General features: G+C 38.5%; 1 protein-coding gene across 10 annotated transcripts in view; it reads right to left on the bottom strand.

Annotated features, from left to right (window-relative positions):
• TLN2 (talin 2) overlaps nt 1-17,385 on the bottom strand; it is a 413,192-nt gene that overhangs the window by 161,285 nt on the left and 234,522 nt on the right. For all 10 annotated transcript variants that reach the window (XM_046652946.1, XM_046652956.1, XM_046652955.1 and 7 more), the window contains 2 exons: nt 5,519-5,582; nt 4,381-4,485 (listed from right to left, as the gene is read on the bottom strand). In XM_046652946.1, coding sequence (XP_046508902.1) covers nt 4,381-4,485; nt 5,519-5,582 — 169 coding nt within the window. The remainder of the gene's footprint in view (nt 1-4,380; nt 4,486-5,518; nt 5,583-17,385) is intronic.

The following is a 17,385-nucleotide window of genomic DNA, read 5'->3' as shown; positions in this document are numbered from 1 at the left end:
CCAGAACTTATTTCTCTTATAATTGCAAGTTTGTATGCTTTGACCAACATCTCCTCATTTCCCTCACCCCAGCCCCTGGCAACAACCAATGTACTCTGTTTCTATGAACGGCTTCTTAAAATTCCACATAAGTCAGATCATATATGTCTTTCTCTGTCTGACTTATTTCACTTAGCATGATGCTGTCAAGGTCCATCCATGTTGTCACAAATGCTTTCATCTTTATGGCTGAATAATACTCCACTATATATCTCTTTCACTTTTTTAAATCTATTCATCTGTTGATGGATACTTAAACTGTTTTCATATCTTGGCTATTGTAAATAATGCTGCAATGAACGTGGGAGTCCAGATATCTTTTTCCAAGATCGTGATTTCATTTTCTTCAGATACATATCCAGAAAGTGGGATTACTGGATTATATGATAGTGCTCTTTTTAATTTTTTGAGGAACCTCTACACTGTTTTCCATGGTGGCTCTCCCAATGTACATTTCCATCAACATTGCACAAGGGTTCTCTTATCTCTGCATCCTCACCAGCATTTCTTATCTCTTGTCTTTTTGATAATAGCCATTAACAGATGTGAGGTGATATCTCATTGTGGTTTTGATTTGCATTTCCTTAATATTTAGTGGCATTGAGCACCTTTTCATGTACTGGTTGGCCATGTGAGTATCCTCTTTGGAAAAATGTCTCCTTATGTCCTTTGCCCATTTTTAATTGGATTTTTTTTTTTTTTTTTTTTGCTACTGGGTTGTAAGAATTGCTTATATATTTTGGATATTAACCCCTTACCAGATACATAGTTTGCAAATAATTTCTCCAATTCTGTAGGTTGCCTTTTCCTTTTATTGATTGTTTCTTTTGATGTGCACAAGCTGTTTAAGTCTGATGTAGTCCCACTTATTTTTTTGCTGCTTGTGCTTTTGATGTCATATCCAAAAAATTATTGCCAAGACCCATGTCAATGAGCTTACTGTCTGTTTCCTTCTAGGAGTTTTATGGTTTTAGGTCTTATGTTTAAGTCCTTAATACATTTTGGTTAATTTTTGTGAGTGGTGTAACATATAGGTCCAGTTCATTCTTTTGCATGTGAAAATCCAGTTTTCCCAACATCATTTATTGAAGAGACTATCCTTTCCCCATTGAGTATTCTTGGCACCTTTATCAAATGTTAGTTAACCATATATGCATGGGTTTATTTCTGGGTTCTCAATTCTGTTCCTTTGGTCTATGTGTGTTTTTGTGCATTATTATTTTATTATTATTATTTTGATTAGCTTTGCAATATAGTTTGAAATCAGGAAGTCTGATGCCTCCAGTTTTATTGTTTCACAAGATTGCTGTGGCTATTTGGGGTCTTCTGTGGTTCAATACAAATTTTCGAATTCTTCTATTTCTGTGAAAAACGTGACTGGAGTCTTGACAGGGATTGCACTGAATCTGTAGATTGCTTTGGGTAGTATGGACATTTTAACAATATTAACTCTTGCAATCCATGAGCATGGGAGACCTTTCCATTTATTTGTGTCTTCTTCAATTTTTTTCATCAGTGTCTTAAAGTTTTCAGTGTACAGATCTTTTACTTCCTTGGCTAAATTTATTCCTAAGTATTTTCTTGTTTTTGATGCTATTGTAAATGGATTTATTTTCTGTATTTTTCTTCCAGATAGTTCACTGTATATGATGTCATCTTATTTGATCTATTGATCTGATTTACTAGGTTCATTAATTCATAACATTGCATTATCTCTGAATTCTCAGTTGTACTACTTTTAAAATAGGGCAGACTATGACTAACTCTATTTATAAAAATCAATTTTAAAATAAAATGTATACTAAACAGGACCATTGAGCAAAAAATGAAAGTGAGCAATGTGCTCACTTTTATAAAGTGACAAAAAATAAAACTAATGAAAACTGCAATTTGAATATCTAATGTGTATACGAAAGTTGTCAGTGCTGCCTACCTCCTTGACCCTGGCCTTTCTTCAAAGAGATATAATTTTAAAAAAATAAAAAGAGAAGAAAGGAAGGGAAGAAGGAAGGAGAGGGAGAAAATTTCCACCATTTTCTTATTTTGCCTAAAATACTTTGTAAAAGAAAAGTTTTCATTTGACCAAATCTGCAAGACGCTGCAATAGCCAGAAGATCTGTGCTCTACCTCTAATTATCCTACTAGCCATGGATAGATTTTTCTCAGGCCCTAAATTATCTTTGGAGAACAAATTTCTCTTCTTAATTACATGTAGTTTGCTGTGTGCTATGTATCTTCCAAAACTTACTGACCTTTACGCACATCACTGAAGCTAACTCTGTGTGAGGTCTGACGGTATTAATGGAAAACAATCTGAACACAAGAGATGAATTTCATACATGAAGAACTACAGAAAAACTCAAGAAAATATGGAAACCGATGCCAATATCATTGGACTTGCTGAAAATTTGTTTCATCTTTGTTCCTATGAGGTACTGGAACTCATCTGCCACCTGTTACCCTAAAAGCATTTTTTTCTTCTAAAACAAGCAGATCTCACCATGTACTCATGGTGGGGGTGGGGGAGCTGGGATGATAAAAGCAGGTGACTACATCTCAGATGGGATCACCCTGGCTAAGGCAGCATAGCTCAGTGGTTGGGAACATGGACTCTGAAGTCAGAGAGACCTGAATTCAAGTCCTGCCTCCTTCAGTTACTAGCCCCAGCTGAGTCATTTAATCTTTCTGACTAACACTAATCTTTCTAGGCCTCTTTTCTCATTTCTAAAAAGAAGACCATAGTGGTAGTCCTGCCATTGGGCTGCTGACATTTGAATAAGACATGCCTGGCATATAATTGGTTATTAATATTATTCTTATTAATATTGGGAAATGGAGTCATTATTACTTAGAAGGCATCAGCACCATTCAAACATTCTAAATATGAAAGACTCAACTTCTAAATTATGTTTCTTAAAAACAAAGTGATTCACCCATGCTTTCTTCATTTGCAAGGGCCCAGCATCTTCTGGTGTAAAACTGAGAGCTGTTTGAAGTAACTAATCAGCATGAAGCACATGCCTTTCTTCAGTATAACATCTTTATTTCTTCTCATCCTAAATGAAGCAGCTTCCTCCAATGAGGAGTGAAGTCAAGGAAAGCATCTATATCCCCAAACATCCTAGCAGATGGCATAATTTCCTTTTTTTCCAGTTTTCTTTAGCTATGGGGAAAGAAACCTCCTTGAAGCACGCTGTCACTGGCCTTCTGATTTCAGTCCCTGGAAACAGCTGCAGCACAGCTGGTTAACACTCCCCTTTGTCTTAAGCAACATAAGAAACCTCACCACATGATGGAACTTCCTCCAGGGCCAAAAGCAAGAGGCAGGAGGCTGAGAGTCACAGCAAAATGAGTGGAAATCCATGGAACCTAGCACAGTCATGCATCGCTTAGCAACGGGAACACATTCTAAGAAATGATTTGTTAGGTGATTTTGTCAGTGTGCCAACATCTCAGAGCGCACTTACACAAACCTAGATGGTACAGCCTACTACACACCTAGGCTATATGGTACTAATCTTATGGGACCACCATTGTATATGCGGTCTGTCATTGACTGAAACATCGTCATGCGGCACATGACTATAGTCGGACGACTAAAATAGAGTATGTGAGGTCAGGATGCACAAAGGGGTAAGGAAGCTAATGGGAGGGCTGATCAGTCAACCTAAGAACACACCCATCGTACAACCAGAAGGACCTACAACTAGAATATACAACTATGTACTGGGGGCCTTTGGAGAGAAAGAAGAAGAAGAAAAAACGATTGGCAACAGATGCTAGCTCAGGTGCCAATCTTTAAAATAAATAAATAAATAAAAGAACACACCCATCAAAGGCCTCCCTCTGCTTGCTCACAGGTTAAATTTCAAAGACCCACTTCTTTCCTTCTAGTAGGAAGGCAAACAATTCCCATGAAAATAGACCTGAAGGCCACAGAAAATCCCAAGATCCATCTAAAAGTATACAAATTAAGTACTGCATTTACCACATGAATTCAGTTCAGTCTGCAGTGGTCAACAAGCTTCACTTAGTCCAGGACGCTCTTGGTAAGAGGGAAACACTCTCGGGAAAGTGATAACAAGTCATAGTAAATGCACCCCTTCAGTGACTTTATAGCAGTGACACAGCTGCCCAGAGACCGTCGGACAGCCAGGCTCGCTCACCAGCCTCGCAGCTCATACACTTCGTTTCTGTCCCACAGCTAAACTCAGGTCACAACGGACCAGATGGAACATCTGCAAATACCAGGGATCTAGAGACGACAAACCAAGCTTCACAGCAAATGCTTTGAGAGAGAGGTGGCAGAGGAAAACCACCCCTCCACATGGCCCAACTCACCTTCACCAGGAAAAAGGACACTCCATACGTCCGGAGGGACCGCGCAAGTTTGACGTACTTGACCTTGGCTTCTATTTCGCTCATCTCGCCACAGTTCTTGTGCTCCTACAAAAGTGACAGCAGCAGGGACCAGTTACCACAGTTTGGCCAGCAGGTGGGCTTGGTAGAGGCAGTTACTATACATGGTGCAAAGAGTGGCTGTGAATGATCAGCAAGCGACGTTTGTCTCAGAGACCCCTCCATGACACATATCCCTCCTGACCAAGGGTCAGAGCACACAGCAAGCTCTAATGAAGGGTTTCTTAAGCAGAATTTGAGCCCCAATTCCCTACAGGTTTCACAACCACATTCAACAATTCGTGCATATGCAGCGTGGCAGGAACAGGGTCCATAATTGTAATCTGATTTTCAAAGCACTCCATGTCCCAAAAGGTTCAGAACCAACACTTTAAATGAGAGCTGGAAAAATGTTCTTGTCAAGAGAGGTATCATTGTAACATCCACCCAAAATATACAGTTTTCCAACGAGCAGGATATATAAATGCAGGTACATCACAGCACTTGGAAACAATACTGGGTGAAAATATGTTTTATACACATGAAATTTATATTTTAACTTATATTTACATTTCAATACCAAAGACGACTTCGATATTTTGGATTCTCTAGAGTGACTATTTCAGGGCAAAGTTGATGACAGGGCTTTTCTAACTGGTTGCCTAGTATACACAACTCTCTGACTTTTAGAATAAACCTGGATTTTTAAAAGGTTCCCAACTTCTAGCTTCAAAAAACACATCTCAGGACAAAGAAGCTACCTGTAGCTTCCTTCCCAGTGCATTTTAATAGCAAATCACTTTGTTTCAATGCTACCAAGATAATGCCTTTGAAATTAAATGTATGCACATTTTTCTCTGAAGGGCTAAGTAACCTTTAACAAGAAGGTATGGATTAAGATAATAAATCTGCCCAAAGTAGAACTGGCAGCTGCTTTACTCTTGAGCCACTAATCATTTATTATATAAGCAGAGCTCATGCGCAGAGTATGAAAGTATCACATGCAGAGGCCCCTCACTACTAATAAATGAGGATAGGGAGTGAGGAGAATAAGAAAATTCTGTAGATTTCCAATACGCACCTGAAATATTCTCTTTTCTGCTCCTCTCTGCTTGATGTATTCTTTGGGCAGGAATTCCTTTAGACTGGGAGAGAGAATAAAAAAAAAAGTAAGGCGTTTATCATTTTCTATGGTGAGAAGGAAAGAAAGAGACTTTTGTAAAACTCACAGTTAAGCCACTCTCTCTCCCAGTATCCCACCATGCACTTAAATAGGACACAAATATAAAACCAGTCTGATAAAAAGGGTCAAACTAACATAGTTAAAGAAGAAAGAATTTACAGGATATATTGTAAAGTGACAAAGCAATGGGCACAAGAGTGGACCGTATGCTATCCTTTGAAAGAAAGAGAGGGAAACATTTTTCATTTCACATTGCTAATAAGTATTTTTAAAACAATAGAAGGATATGTCTAGTATTAATAAAAGTGATTCTCTGAGGAAAGAAGGGAAAACAGGGAAAGGGGAACAAGGATGGAGATTAAACCTCCCTGAATATTCTTTGTATTATAATTTTCACTGTAGAACCACATGAAACCACAAAGGGGGAAAAACGCCACACCTAAAAATTTAAAGCAAAGCGCAACAGATGAACTTAACAGTCTATCAAGTTGACAGCGTAACTACAGGGATAAAAATGATTTAAAGTAACTCTGAAAAACAGTCTTTTGACTATTCATCTCCAGTGAGATATATCAAAGATAAAATGAACCATAGTCGACTCATTAAATATCAGTATCATTATTTTAAAACTAACCCCTTCTCTATATAAATACAAATACACACACAATAAAGTTAGGATATTACATTATATAAGTAGGATGCTATATATAGCTAGGATAAAGTAAATGAGAAGTTACGTTCGTTGTTAGAAACCAAGATTTATAGCATAAAATAGATAAAAAAAAATATAAAGAAGGAAAAGTTACATAAAAACCCTGCAACCTTTCATTTGAAATATTGGCCTGACATCTGATTCATTTTTCTGAAACTCCTATTTTCTAGCTGCGTCCACTGAGGCGGCTAAGGGCAAGGACAGCTTGGTGGCAAGAAGTACTCCCAGTGCCTCGGCAGGGTGTCTTCAAACACCATTTCCCACTAAAGGGAATCAGGGATCCCTGGAGAATGACTGATTCCAGCTCTGGGGCAGGAAATTACACAGTGTTCCTGGAGTTTCGTGTGCCTGAGATCAAGGAAGCCACCAAAACGACACTGGTCTGACATCAAGGGATAACCATTGGCCAAAAATGGGACGTTTTTCAAAACCTTAGAAAAAAGGAGAGAGAATAGAATAACGAACCCACCACCCAGCTTCAACAACTATAATTCACAGCTATTCAGGACTCACCTACTCCCTCACCCACATCCTCTCCCCAGGATTATTTCAAAGCAATCCCAGGCATCACATAATTAATTTCAAGTGATGGAGCAATTTGAGCTCAGAAAGAATGACGACCACAACAGGTAAAAACACAGATATATAAAATTCCATAAAGATGCTTTAAAATAACCGTTGGTCACCTTAAGATGTTGCTAGGGCGCCAACTGATACTGAAAACTGATAAAGGGAAAACAGGAAAGCTAATAAATGCAGGAAGAATAATAGAAATCATTTTACAACTTTTTTTTTATGAAGAAGATTGGCCTTGAGCTAACATCCATAGCCAATCTTCCTCTTTTGCTTGAGGAAGAGTGGCCCTGAGTTAACATCTGTGCCAATCTTCCCCTATTTTGTATGTGGGATGCCACCACAGCATGGCTTAACAAGCAGTGTGTAGATCCATGCCTGGGATTGGAAACCATGGACCCCGGGCCACCAAATCAGAGTGTGTGAACTTAACCACCATGCCAGCAACCAGCCCCCATTTTGCAACTCTTAATGGAATAAGCAATAAATCAAAACAACCATGAGCAGCTGCTAAAACTATTAAGTGACAAGTTAATGGGGGCCTTTACAACAGATAGATTTGTCTGATCCAAACCTACTGGTCAATTTTAATATTAATAAAAGTGAGAAAATCAGATAACATAAGCTCCTGACTGATGCAACAGGAAGTACACAGCACCACTTAGGAAGTATTTTTGGCAATAAAGAATAAGTAAATAAATAATTGTACCTGAATTTAATTAAGATTCTAGATCTAAATATTAGTTTACAAAAAGAGAGAGGCACATAGTAAGTGATATCACCAAGACACAATCAGGCGAATCCCAACATTGGAAATTCTATAAAAATAACCCAAATTCCTCACGAATAAATGGCTTAGTGGTAGAGGTGAAAAAGAGGACACAATAACAGATTAAAAGAGCGTTAAGAGACATACTTACTAGAAAGCTACAGTAACAAAGATGGTGCAGTGCTAACATAAGGATAGACATATAGGTCAATGGAATAGAATTGAGAGTCCAAAAATTAACACTTACCTTCATAGTCAACTGATTTTCAACAAAGGTGTCAAGATACTTCAATGGGAAAAGAATAGTCTTTTTAACAAATGGTGCTAAGACAACTTGATATCCACATGCAAAACAATAAAGTTGGAGCCCCTACCTCACATCAAACACAAAAATGAACTCAAAACGGATCACAGAACTAAATGTAAAAGCTACAATGATAAAACTCTGAGAAAATATAGGAGTAAGTCTTTATGACCTTGGGTTAGGCAAAGACTTTTAAGATACAACACCAAAAGCACATGCAGCAAAAGAAAATATGGATAAATTGGACTACATAAAAATAAAAAAGTTTGAACTGCACATGGTACCGTCAAGAAAGTGAAGAGGCAACCCACAGAATGGGGGAAAATATTTGCAAATTATATATCTGATAAGGGACTTTTATCTAGAATATATAGAACCCTTAATAACAAGACAATCCAATTAAAAAATGGCCAGAGGATCTGAAGAGACATTTCTCCAAAGGACACATTCAAATGGCCAAAAGCACATGACAATATGCTCAACATCAGAAGCCATCAGGGAAATGTAAAGAAAAACAACAGTATGACACCACTGTACACCCACTAGAATGGCTACAATAAAAATGATGGACAGTAACAAGTGTTGGCAAGGGTATGGAGAAATTGGAACCCTCATATAGTGCTGGTGGGCATGTAAAACGGTACAGCTGCTGTGGAAAACTATTTGGTAGCTCCTCAAAATATTAAACACCAATTCTACTCCCAGGCATATATACAGAGGAAATGAAAACATATGTCTATACAAACACTTGTACATGAACGTTCATAGTAGTAGTATTCATAATAGCCAAAGGGTGAAAACAACTCAAATTCCATCAGCTGATGAATTGAGAAGTAAAATATGGTTTATCCATACAATGGAACATTATTCAGCAATAAAAAGGAATTAAGTACGAAACATGCTACAACATGGAAACACTGTGCTAAGTGAAAGAAGTCCATCACAACAGACCACAAATTATGTGATCCCACCTATATGGAATGTCCAGAATAGGCAAATCTGTGGAGACGGTCAGAATTAGCAGTTGTCAAGGCTGGGGATGGGAGTTGGGGAACTGGGGAGGGAGTGCTAATAGACACAGGGTTTATTTTAGGAGAGACAAAAGTGTTCTAAAATTAGATGGTGGTGATAGTTGCACAACCTTGTGAATACACTAAAAAAAAAACAGTGAATTGCACACTTTAAATGTGAACTATATCTCAATGAAGTTGTCCTTTATAAAAAAATGTATCAACCAAATATAATTTGTAGGCCTTGTTTAGATCCTGATGTGAACTAAGTATAAAATGACATTTTTGAGACAGTGGGGGGAAATTGAACACAAACTGGGTAGCACATGATATTAAAGAATTACTGCTAATTTTGTGGGGTGTTAGGATGAATTTGCAGTTGTGTGGGTTTTTAAAAATTACTTTAAAAAATTTTTCACTAAAACATACTGAAGTACTTATAGATGACACGAAAAGCTGCCTGGGATTTGCTTTAGACTATACTCCTGCAAAAAAGTAGGGAAGAGGGGGTGGGGCAAGTCCAGGTTCTGGCTACATTAAGACTTGAATAGTTAAGTGAAATAAGCCAGCTGGAGAAGGATAATCTGTGTATGACTCCACTCATATGAGGAATTTAAAAATGTGGACGAAGAGAACAGTTTAGTGGATACCAGGGGAAAGGTGGGGTGGGGGGTGGGCACAAAGGGTGAAGTGGTGTACCTACAACACAAATGACAAACATTAATGTACAACTGAAATTTCACAAGATTGTAACCTATCATTAACTCAATAAAAAACAAAAAAGACTTGAATAATGATGCTTGGTCAACCTGCAAACTACTTCTGGAGACCAATGTTGTAAGTACATTTTTCGGAATTTCAGGGATCTAGGTCTGAGCACCAAAACACTCCAGCTGTATCAAGAGACCCCAAATCAGTCAGCAGGAGTGATCTAAGAAATATCTAAGCAGCAGCACCTTGTATATTAAGCAACTCATTAAGCAACTTTGTAGACAATAATGTGTGGTTGAGACAGAATGGGAAGGCACCAATGTCACAGAAGAGAAAGCCAAGTCACAAAGAGGTAAAGTGACTTAGCTAAAGTCATAGGACTTGTTAGCACCGAGAGCCTGTCACCTTCCAGATCAAGAGTGCATCCCCCTGAACACAGCTGTTTCAGGCTTTCCCCAGCAGCACACTTAAAATGACAGTGAAACAGCATCATGAGCAGGCCATTGCTGTGGGCCTCTGGACAGTAGCTCCAACGCCATCAAAAAAGACAGGCCTGTCTAAGGTTACCAAAAGCACCCAAGAAAGGCCCCAGGCCAAACCCCCTCGGAGCAATGACTGTTACTAGAACGGCAGTATCCAGTGGCCAGGCAGAGGTAGACTATGTTGGGCATTTATGGCTGGAAAGTTCTGTGCTGCAACCAGCTGCCCTCGATTCAAACTTTGCAAACTAACCCTCTTACTCTTCAGTAGCTGCTGAATCTCTCCTTCTTCAGCAGGTACAGAAAACAACTTTCAGAAGCTTGCACTAGAGGTGTTATCTCCAATGTCACAAGAACCGATTTGGGGAGAATTTAAGGTATTTTAAATATGAAGCAAGTGTGTGTGCGCATGTGTGGCGTGTATTTTTCCCCAGTAAATCAGCAGAGTGCACGGTGTCAGCACGAGGCTGGAAGGAGCAGGCAGCCTGTCATCCTTGCCTGCCAGCCAGCAGTGCACCAGTTCCAGCTCAGTTGTTGTTTTGATTACCAAACCCGGGCTTGGAAGGTTCCTAAGCATCTGGGACTTGCAAACAAGTGAAACCTGTCAGCCTTCTCTGAGAAGATGGGCCAGATTGTGAAACCTGATTGGAAATTTTTCTCCGAAATAAGCAAGCTCTGGCCAAGCAAAGTCCCTCCCACTGCCTCCTTAAATATGTCCAACTTAAAAGGGCAGCTGTCTACAAGGCGTGCATTTAGACCTCACTCCTTCTCCAAACCCTACTGCCAGCCTTCTAAGTAACACCTTTTCTGAGTGCAATAATAGATGCTCCACTTTACCAAGATGGCAGACTAGTCAAAGCTCTTCTAACTCTCTGTGATCCATGGGAGGTTCAAGGTGTGCAGCCAACAGACTCTTCTCTCATGAGCCCCACCTCTGCTCTGGCCACGTCAGCTGTGTTGGTTCTCCAATCTGTATTTCTCTGTATTTGTTCTCTAACCTTGTTGCTAAATATACATATATATCTCATATGATTGTGTAATAAACCAACATAGCCCATAAACTGTTAAAATAGTACAGAAAAGGAGCTACTGAATGCTTCCTAAAGGTAAATATTTACAAAAAGTTATTAAATTAGATACAGCTGAGGCAACTGTAAAATACTGAAAAGAAAAATCATAAAAATCTAAAACTATTCTGTCTTCAGATTGCTTCATGATTATCTGTAAATTCTCCCCTAGATGATATGGTTCATATGAGACAGACAATGTAGAACCCCACCCAGGGGACCCACACCAAGAAAAATCCTTGGTCCTGCATCAAAAGATTGCAAATGAACACATAAGTTGAAAGTTCAAATATAACGTTTCAGAGAGGTAGATATCATAGATTCTGTACTTGAAGTACTTTAAATGGCTTTTTGGATTATCCAACCAACAACAGTTAAACCACGTTGATAGAGGGTTTCTACTATTAATAGCTGCTGTTTATTGAAAGTCAAACACTGCTTCGGGTGCTTTAATACATAAATTAATTAAATTCTGACAAAAGCCCTTGGAAGAAAACAGACCACTTCATACATGGAAGGTGAGGCTCACGACACCAAGTCAGTCACCCACAATCATAGCCAACAACTTAAGCCTTGTTGGGGGCTCCGGAGACCAGGTGCTCAGCACTAAACACCCTGGTCCTTCCACCATACCCTTTAGTCAAAAGATCACATGATCAGTATTTCAGAACCTTCAGACAAAGTGAGGAATAAAGCAACACAAACACCCAATCAGATAATAATAATGACCATGGTGGCAGCAGTCAATATTTTAGAAATGCCCAGAAGTCACTAAGTCAGGGAAGGGCAATTTAATGAACATATTTTGGGGAGCAAGATTTGCATTCAAATCCAGGTGTTCACTAAAACCTCATTTTCTTATAGATAATTTAAGCTGCCTTCATAAGTAATTCCAAAAAGATGAGTTCCAAAGATGTCTTCTGGTCTGGCAGTAAGTATACAAGCACAGGGGAGGCAGCGTTGATTTTTGGGAAATGTTAACTCCTTCCCATCTGTCCCAGAGCTGCCACCAATAGTTGCATGACCATGGGCAAGTCACCACCTCTCTAAGCTGGTTTTAACACCTGAAAAGGAGATAGGATTCCTACCTAGGAGTGTTACTGTTCATATGAATTGAAAACAATGATGTCCCCTCATTCGTGAGGGATGAGGGCATCAATATGGGTACACACACAAAGCAGTGAAGTGTCTACCCAGCACAGGGTGGAGAAACGGACAGGAGGGAAGGCAGAGAGGAGCAACAGGGACAGCGTCACCCAAAGGACTCTACAACACCCAGGCTTCCTGACTCCAGGCAACCTTTATGTTGAATCACCAAATGAGTAACAGTAACTTCTCAAATTTGCCATCACATAAGGTTCTCAAAGTGTGATCCCAGACCAGCAGCATCGGCACAACCTGGGAATGTGTTAGAAGTGCCAATTTTCAGTCTTCACCCCAAACCTGCTGAATTAGAGGCTCTATGTGTGAGGCCTAGCAGTGAGTGTTTTCACAAGCCCTCTAGATGATTCTGATGTATGCTAACGTTGGAGAACTATTAGCACAGTGGGCTGAAGGCTCAAAGGATGGAATCAGACAGACTCGGATTTGAATCCAGGCTCAAAGATGAAAACGTCTGTGTGATTGAGAGTGCTGGTTAGGTCCAGGCTAACTGAGGTGATGGCAGAGGGGGAAGAAAGCATTGGTTGAGTTGGGAAACAGGGTGGGAAGAAGTGGAGAGTGAAGAGGGCGTGAGAGAAGCCCCGGAAAGGGTTTGAGGACCTGTCTCAGCCACACAGCAGTTCTGTGCTCCTGAACCAATCCCAGTGCCCTTTATTGCAAGGATGAGAATCTGCTCCAGAGGCTCAGAGACAGCCTGAAGGCTGAATAAACTCAGAGGCTCCCGGTTTGCAAGTAGTTAGGGAGGTAGGCACCAACCCCAGGAGGCTGCTGCTAGGAGGACACAGTGAAGGCACCACTGAGTGGTCATCACCTCCCCAAACAGATAGGAGAGCTCTGGGCCGTCAGGAGCACAGGACGGAGGTGACGGATAAAGAAGCTAGTGGGTGAGGAGTCATAGGAATAGGAGGCAGGCCAGAGCTGGTGAAAAACAGAAGCTGAAATGCCTTCTTCATTGTTAGTTTGAAAACGGAAATTACAATCAAATTATTCTGAAGGCCGCACAGAGAAGACCAACTCCAAAGGAGGAATACGTATTTGAACAGATGCCGGGGGAAAAACTGACTGAAGACCTCCTACTGTGTCAGAAGCTTTGCTTGTTGGCAGCGGAATTATCTTGAGTTTGTGGGGGAAAATTTCCCAAGTCCACTCTAAATTCTTCCTCAACAGAGATTCACACTCTGGGTGGCTTTGTTTTCTCAGTAAAATACTTCTGAGGAACATGCAAACAGCACCAGGCAGCTATGGTAATCAAGGATGAGAGAGGTGCCTGCCTGCCTGCTCCCAACCACTGGACCATTTCTTTGCACAGCTTACAGTCATGGAAGCTTCTTGTCTGACTTCCATCGCCTGTCCATCCTCCCTTTGCCACATGTTATATACCCAACCTCAGTGAATCCAGCGAGCCTTTATCACACCCAGACTATTGCGACTGTTTTTTTAAAAAAATATTAATTGCGGAAACATTTGAACTATATGGAAAAGTATATGCCTCAAAGTTTATATACCTATCACCCAGGATAAATATATGATAACATGCTGTCATATTTGCTTTACAATTGCTACCTGTTTTTAAAAAAATAGAGATCACAGATTTAGCTGAAGTCCCATACCATCCTTCTTTCTCTCCCTAATGATAGTCACTTTCTTGTAGTTTCCATGCATATTTTATTATGTTCCACATCTCCTTGTATCTATGAAACAAGATATTCTGTTTCTCTTGATATGTTTTCAAATACAATAGATTTGTATTCCGAAATGTCTTTTCTCCTCTCTAAAGTACTTTGGCGTTTTCATACATTTAAATATGTGCCCATCTGATGGACATGAAATGCTATATCCTATTGACTTTTCATTCTGGATTACTTCTGAGGCTGAATATTTTTCCTTACCTTTGTAAGTCAGTTGAATTTCCTCTTTCTCTAAAGAGCCTCTTGCTATCCTGGGTGATCTTTTTCTTAGAAGGTTTTTTTCCTTTTTAGTATTTTCTGGATATTAATTTATTTTCGGTAGTATGCACTGCAGCTATGCAAATATCTTCTTCCAGTCTGAACTTCACTCTTAATTTGGTAATGTCTTATGCCTAATATAAAAATATATAAAATATATATTTTTTTGGTGAAGAAGATTGGCCCTGAGCAAACATCTGGTGCCAATCTTCCCCTTTTTGCTTGAGGAAGATTGTTGCCGAGCTAACATCTGTGCCAATTTTCTTCTACTTTGTATGTGGGATGCCTCCACAGCATGGCTTCATGAGCAGTGTGTAGGTCCACACCCAGGATCCGAACCCCACAAACCCCAGGCTGCTGAAGTGGAGAGTGCAAACTTAACCACTACATCACTGGGCCGGCCCCCCAATATTTTAATTTTAATTAAAGGTAGGTTTATCAACCATTAGAACTCTTACATCTCCCTACATCAATAACAGACTTTTATAGCTTTGTAAGTAACTGGGACAGTTGTGTGAGTCCTCCATGTATCTTCAATTAGTCTTGGTCATTCTTGAGCCTTGATTAGTCCATATTAATTTTTTAATAGTTTTATTGAGACCCCATATTAATTTTAATGTCAGTTTCTCTCATTAAAGTGAGGGGAATTTTGATTGGACCTGAACTAATAGATAAATTAGGACAGAATTACTTTTATGACATTAAGTGTTCCTCTTTCCTAACATAGCAAATCACTCCATTTACTCAGATCTTCCTTCAAGCTTTTTGATGAAGTTTCCTCATTTTATTTGTCAGATCTTGGAGATTTTTGGATAGTTCCACTCATCGGTAAATTATACTGTTATTGTTATTAAAGGTATCTTCTTTATTCAATTACATTTTCTTTTTGTTGATTATGTATGGGAATACTATTTGTCATATATACATTTCTACTTATATACTTATATATATTTTGGCAGTCCTGCTGGTGAATAATACTGCTGTTTGGACCTAGTGGTGATACACTGCTGCTATATATTTTTTTTTTTTTCCAGAGACTCTGCTTACTCTCATTAGTTCCAGTAAGCTTCCCTGTATATCAAGTGGATTATCTACGTACAAAATCATAATGCCTGCAACTAATGAGTTTCATTTTTCTAATCCTGAAATTGTTGATCTCTTTTTCTTTCCTTATTGTGTATTTTAATTATTTGTTACTACTTATTTTCTAGTGCAGAGAGGCAGATAAGTTCCATGATGGCAAGAATGTTTAACTGTATTTTTCCACTGCTGTATCCCCAATGCCTAGTGCCTACCACATAGAAGGCATTCAATAAATTAGTTGTTGAGTGAATGAGTTTTGCACCCGTGGAAGAATCTAATTATAACTTGCCCTTATATATAATCACACGTCATGTTGGACTTTGTTAATGTTTTACTAACTTTAGGGAGGGCATTTATATTCAGTTTAAAAGTTTTATGTGGTCTGTATTCAATTTTGGTATTTTGATTCTGCTTGTTCCAAATTAATGTGTTTTTTTTCTTTCTATTCTCTAAAATAACCTGGGCTTAGTTTCTGTTTTCTTGGTTTTTTGATTGGTGTATTTTAAGCTGATAAGGCAATTTCTTTCAAGATTATAGACCTATCCAGATTTTCTAATTATCCATTTTTCCTAGATTTTCAATTTTTTTGGCTTCAAGTTTTCATTTTATTCTCTTCTAATTTTTAGAATCTCTTTATCTAAAGTTCAGCCCATTTTTGTTACTAATAATGTTTATTTTGTCTTTTTCTTTTTTCTTCAAACTTACCAGAGATTTATGTATTTTATTAATTTTTCAAAAAAGCAGATTTGGGTTTTGTTGATTCTATGATTTCTATTTTATTACTTCCTCTTAACTAAAATATTTTCTTCTATTTTGATCTTGTTCTACTTACCACTCACTGAGGGAGGTATGCTAAATTATTCCACTAAAATTATTTGTGTATCCAAAATTCTTCTTATAGTACTATCTATTTTTCCTCTATATATTTTAAGGTAATGTTAGGTGCATACAGGTTCACAATTAATATATAATGCTGGCAAATCAGTCCTTCTATCTTCATAATGATCTTCTTTATCTCTACTTATGTGTTTATTTGCCATAAAGTCTATTTTGTGTGACCTTAAATATAGCTTCTCTAGCTCTGATTTAACTAGTTTCCTAGTGCATCATTTTCTATGCCTTTAAACTTTCCTCCATCCTTAGTGTGACTTTTAGAAATAGCATAGAGCTGGACTTTTAATTTAAGAGTTTCATCCAATATGAGAACGTCTGTCTATTAACCGGTAAATTTGATTTACTCATAGTTGCTATGATGCCTACTATATTTAGAAATATTTCTCACATCTTATTTTATACATTCCATTTCCACACTTTTTCTGGCTCTGTTTCCATAATCCACCCTGCACAACTCCTATGGTGTTGGTTGAGTTGTTTGTATTACTTATCTCCCTTCCCCACCCTCTCCACTCTGGTTTGGAAGTCATACAATCTATTTCTATTCTTTTACACTACCAATCTTTCTCCAACATCTTATGAAAAATCCCAAACATACAAAAATGTTGAAACAATGGTACAGTGAACACTCTATATCCATGACCTACAGCTATCTTCAATTTCATCACATATACTTAAGGTCTAAAGTTTATCAGTACAGCTAATCTTTGATATAATAAAGTCCAGAGAAGGCTCTGACTCTGATCACTTCTTAAAGTTTTCCACCATGTTTTTAAGGAGCCTGAAGTCAGTCATTATTATAATAGGTTTTGTTGTTGCTGCTGTTTTAAGAGCTAATTCTTCTTTAGATTTACCTTCTATTTCGTCAAATTCTTTGATCAGCAATGTTTCTTGCACCATACTCTTGCCATCTTTCTAGAAACATTTCATAGTAGTCCCCATAGACTGCACTGCAACTTTTGGAACCCTAAACAGACCATCCTGCATTCAAAACACAGTTAAAGCTTAGACCTTGTTGAAATCAGAGCCAAGTTTTGGCTCTCCATAATAACTATT

This window comes from Equus quagga, chromosome 2, assembly GCF_021613505.1.
Source record: "Equus quagga isolate Etosha38 chromosome 2, UCLA_HA_Equagga_1.0, whole genome shotgun sequence".
NCBI classification, from domain to species: domain Eukaryota; kingdom Metazoa; phylum Chordata; class Mammalia; order Perissodactyla; family Equidae; genus Equus; species Equus quagga.
This window is presented reverse-complemented; position numbering and strand designations above follow the sequence as displayed.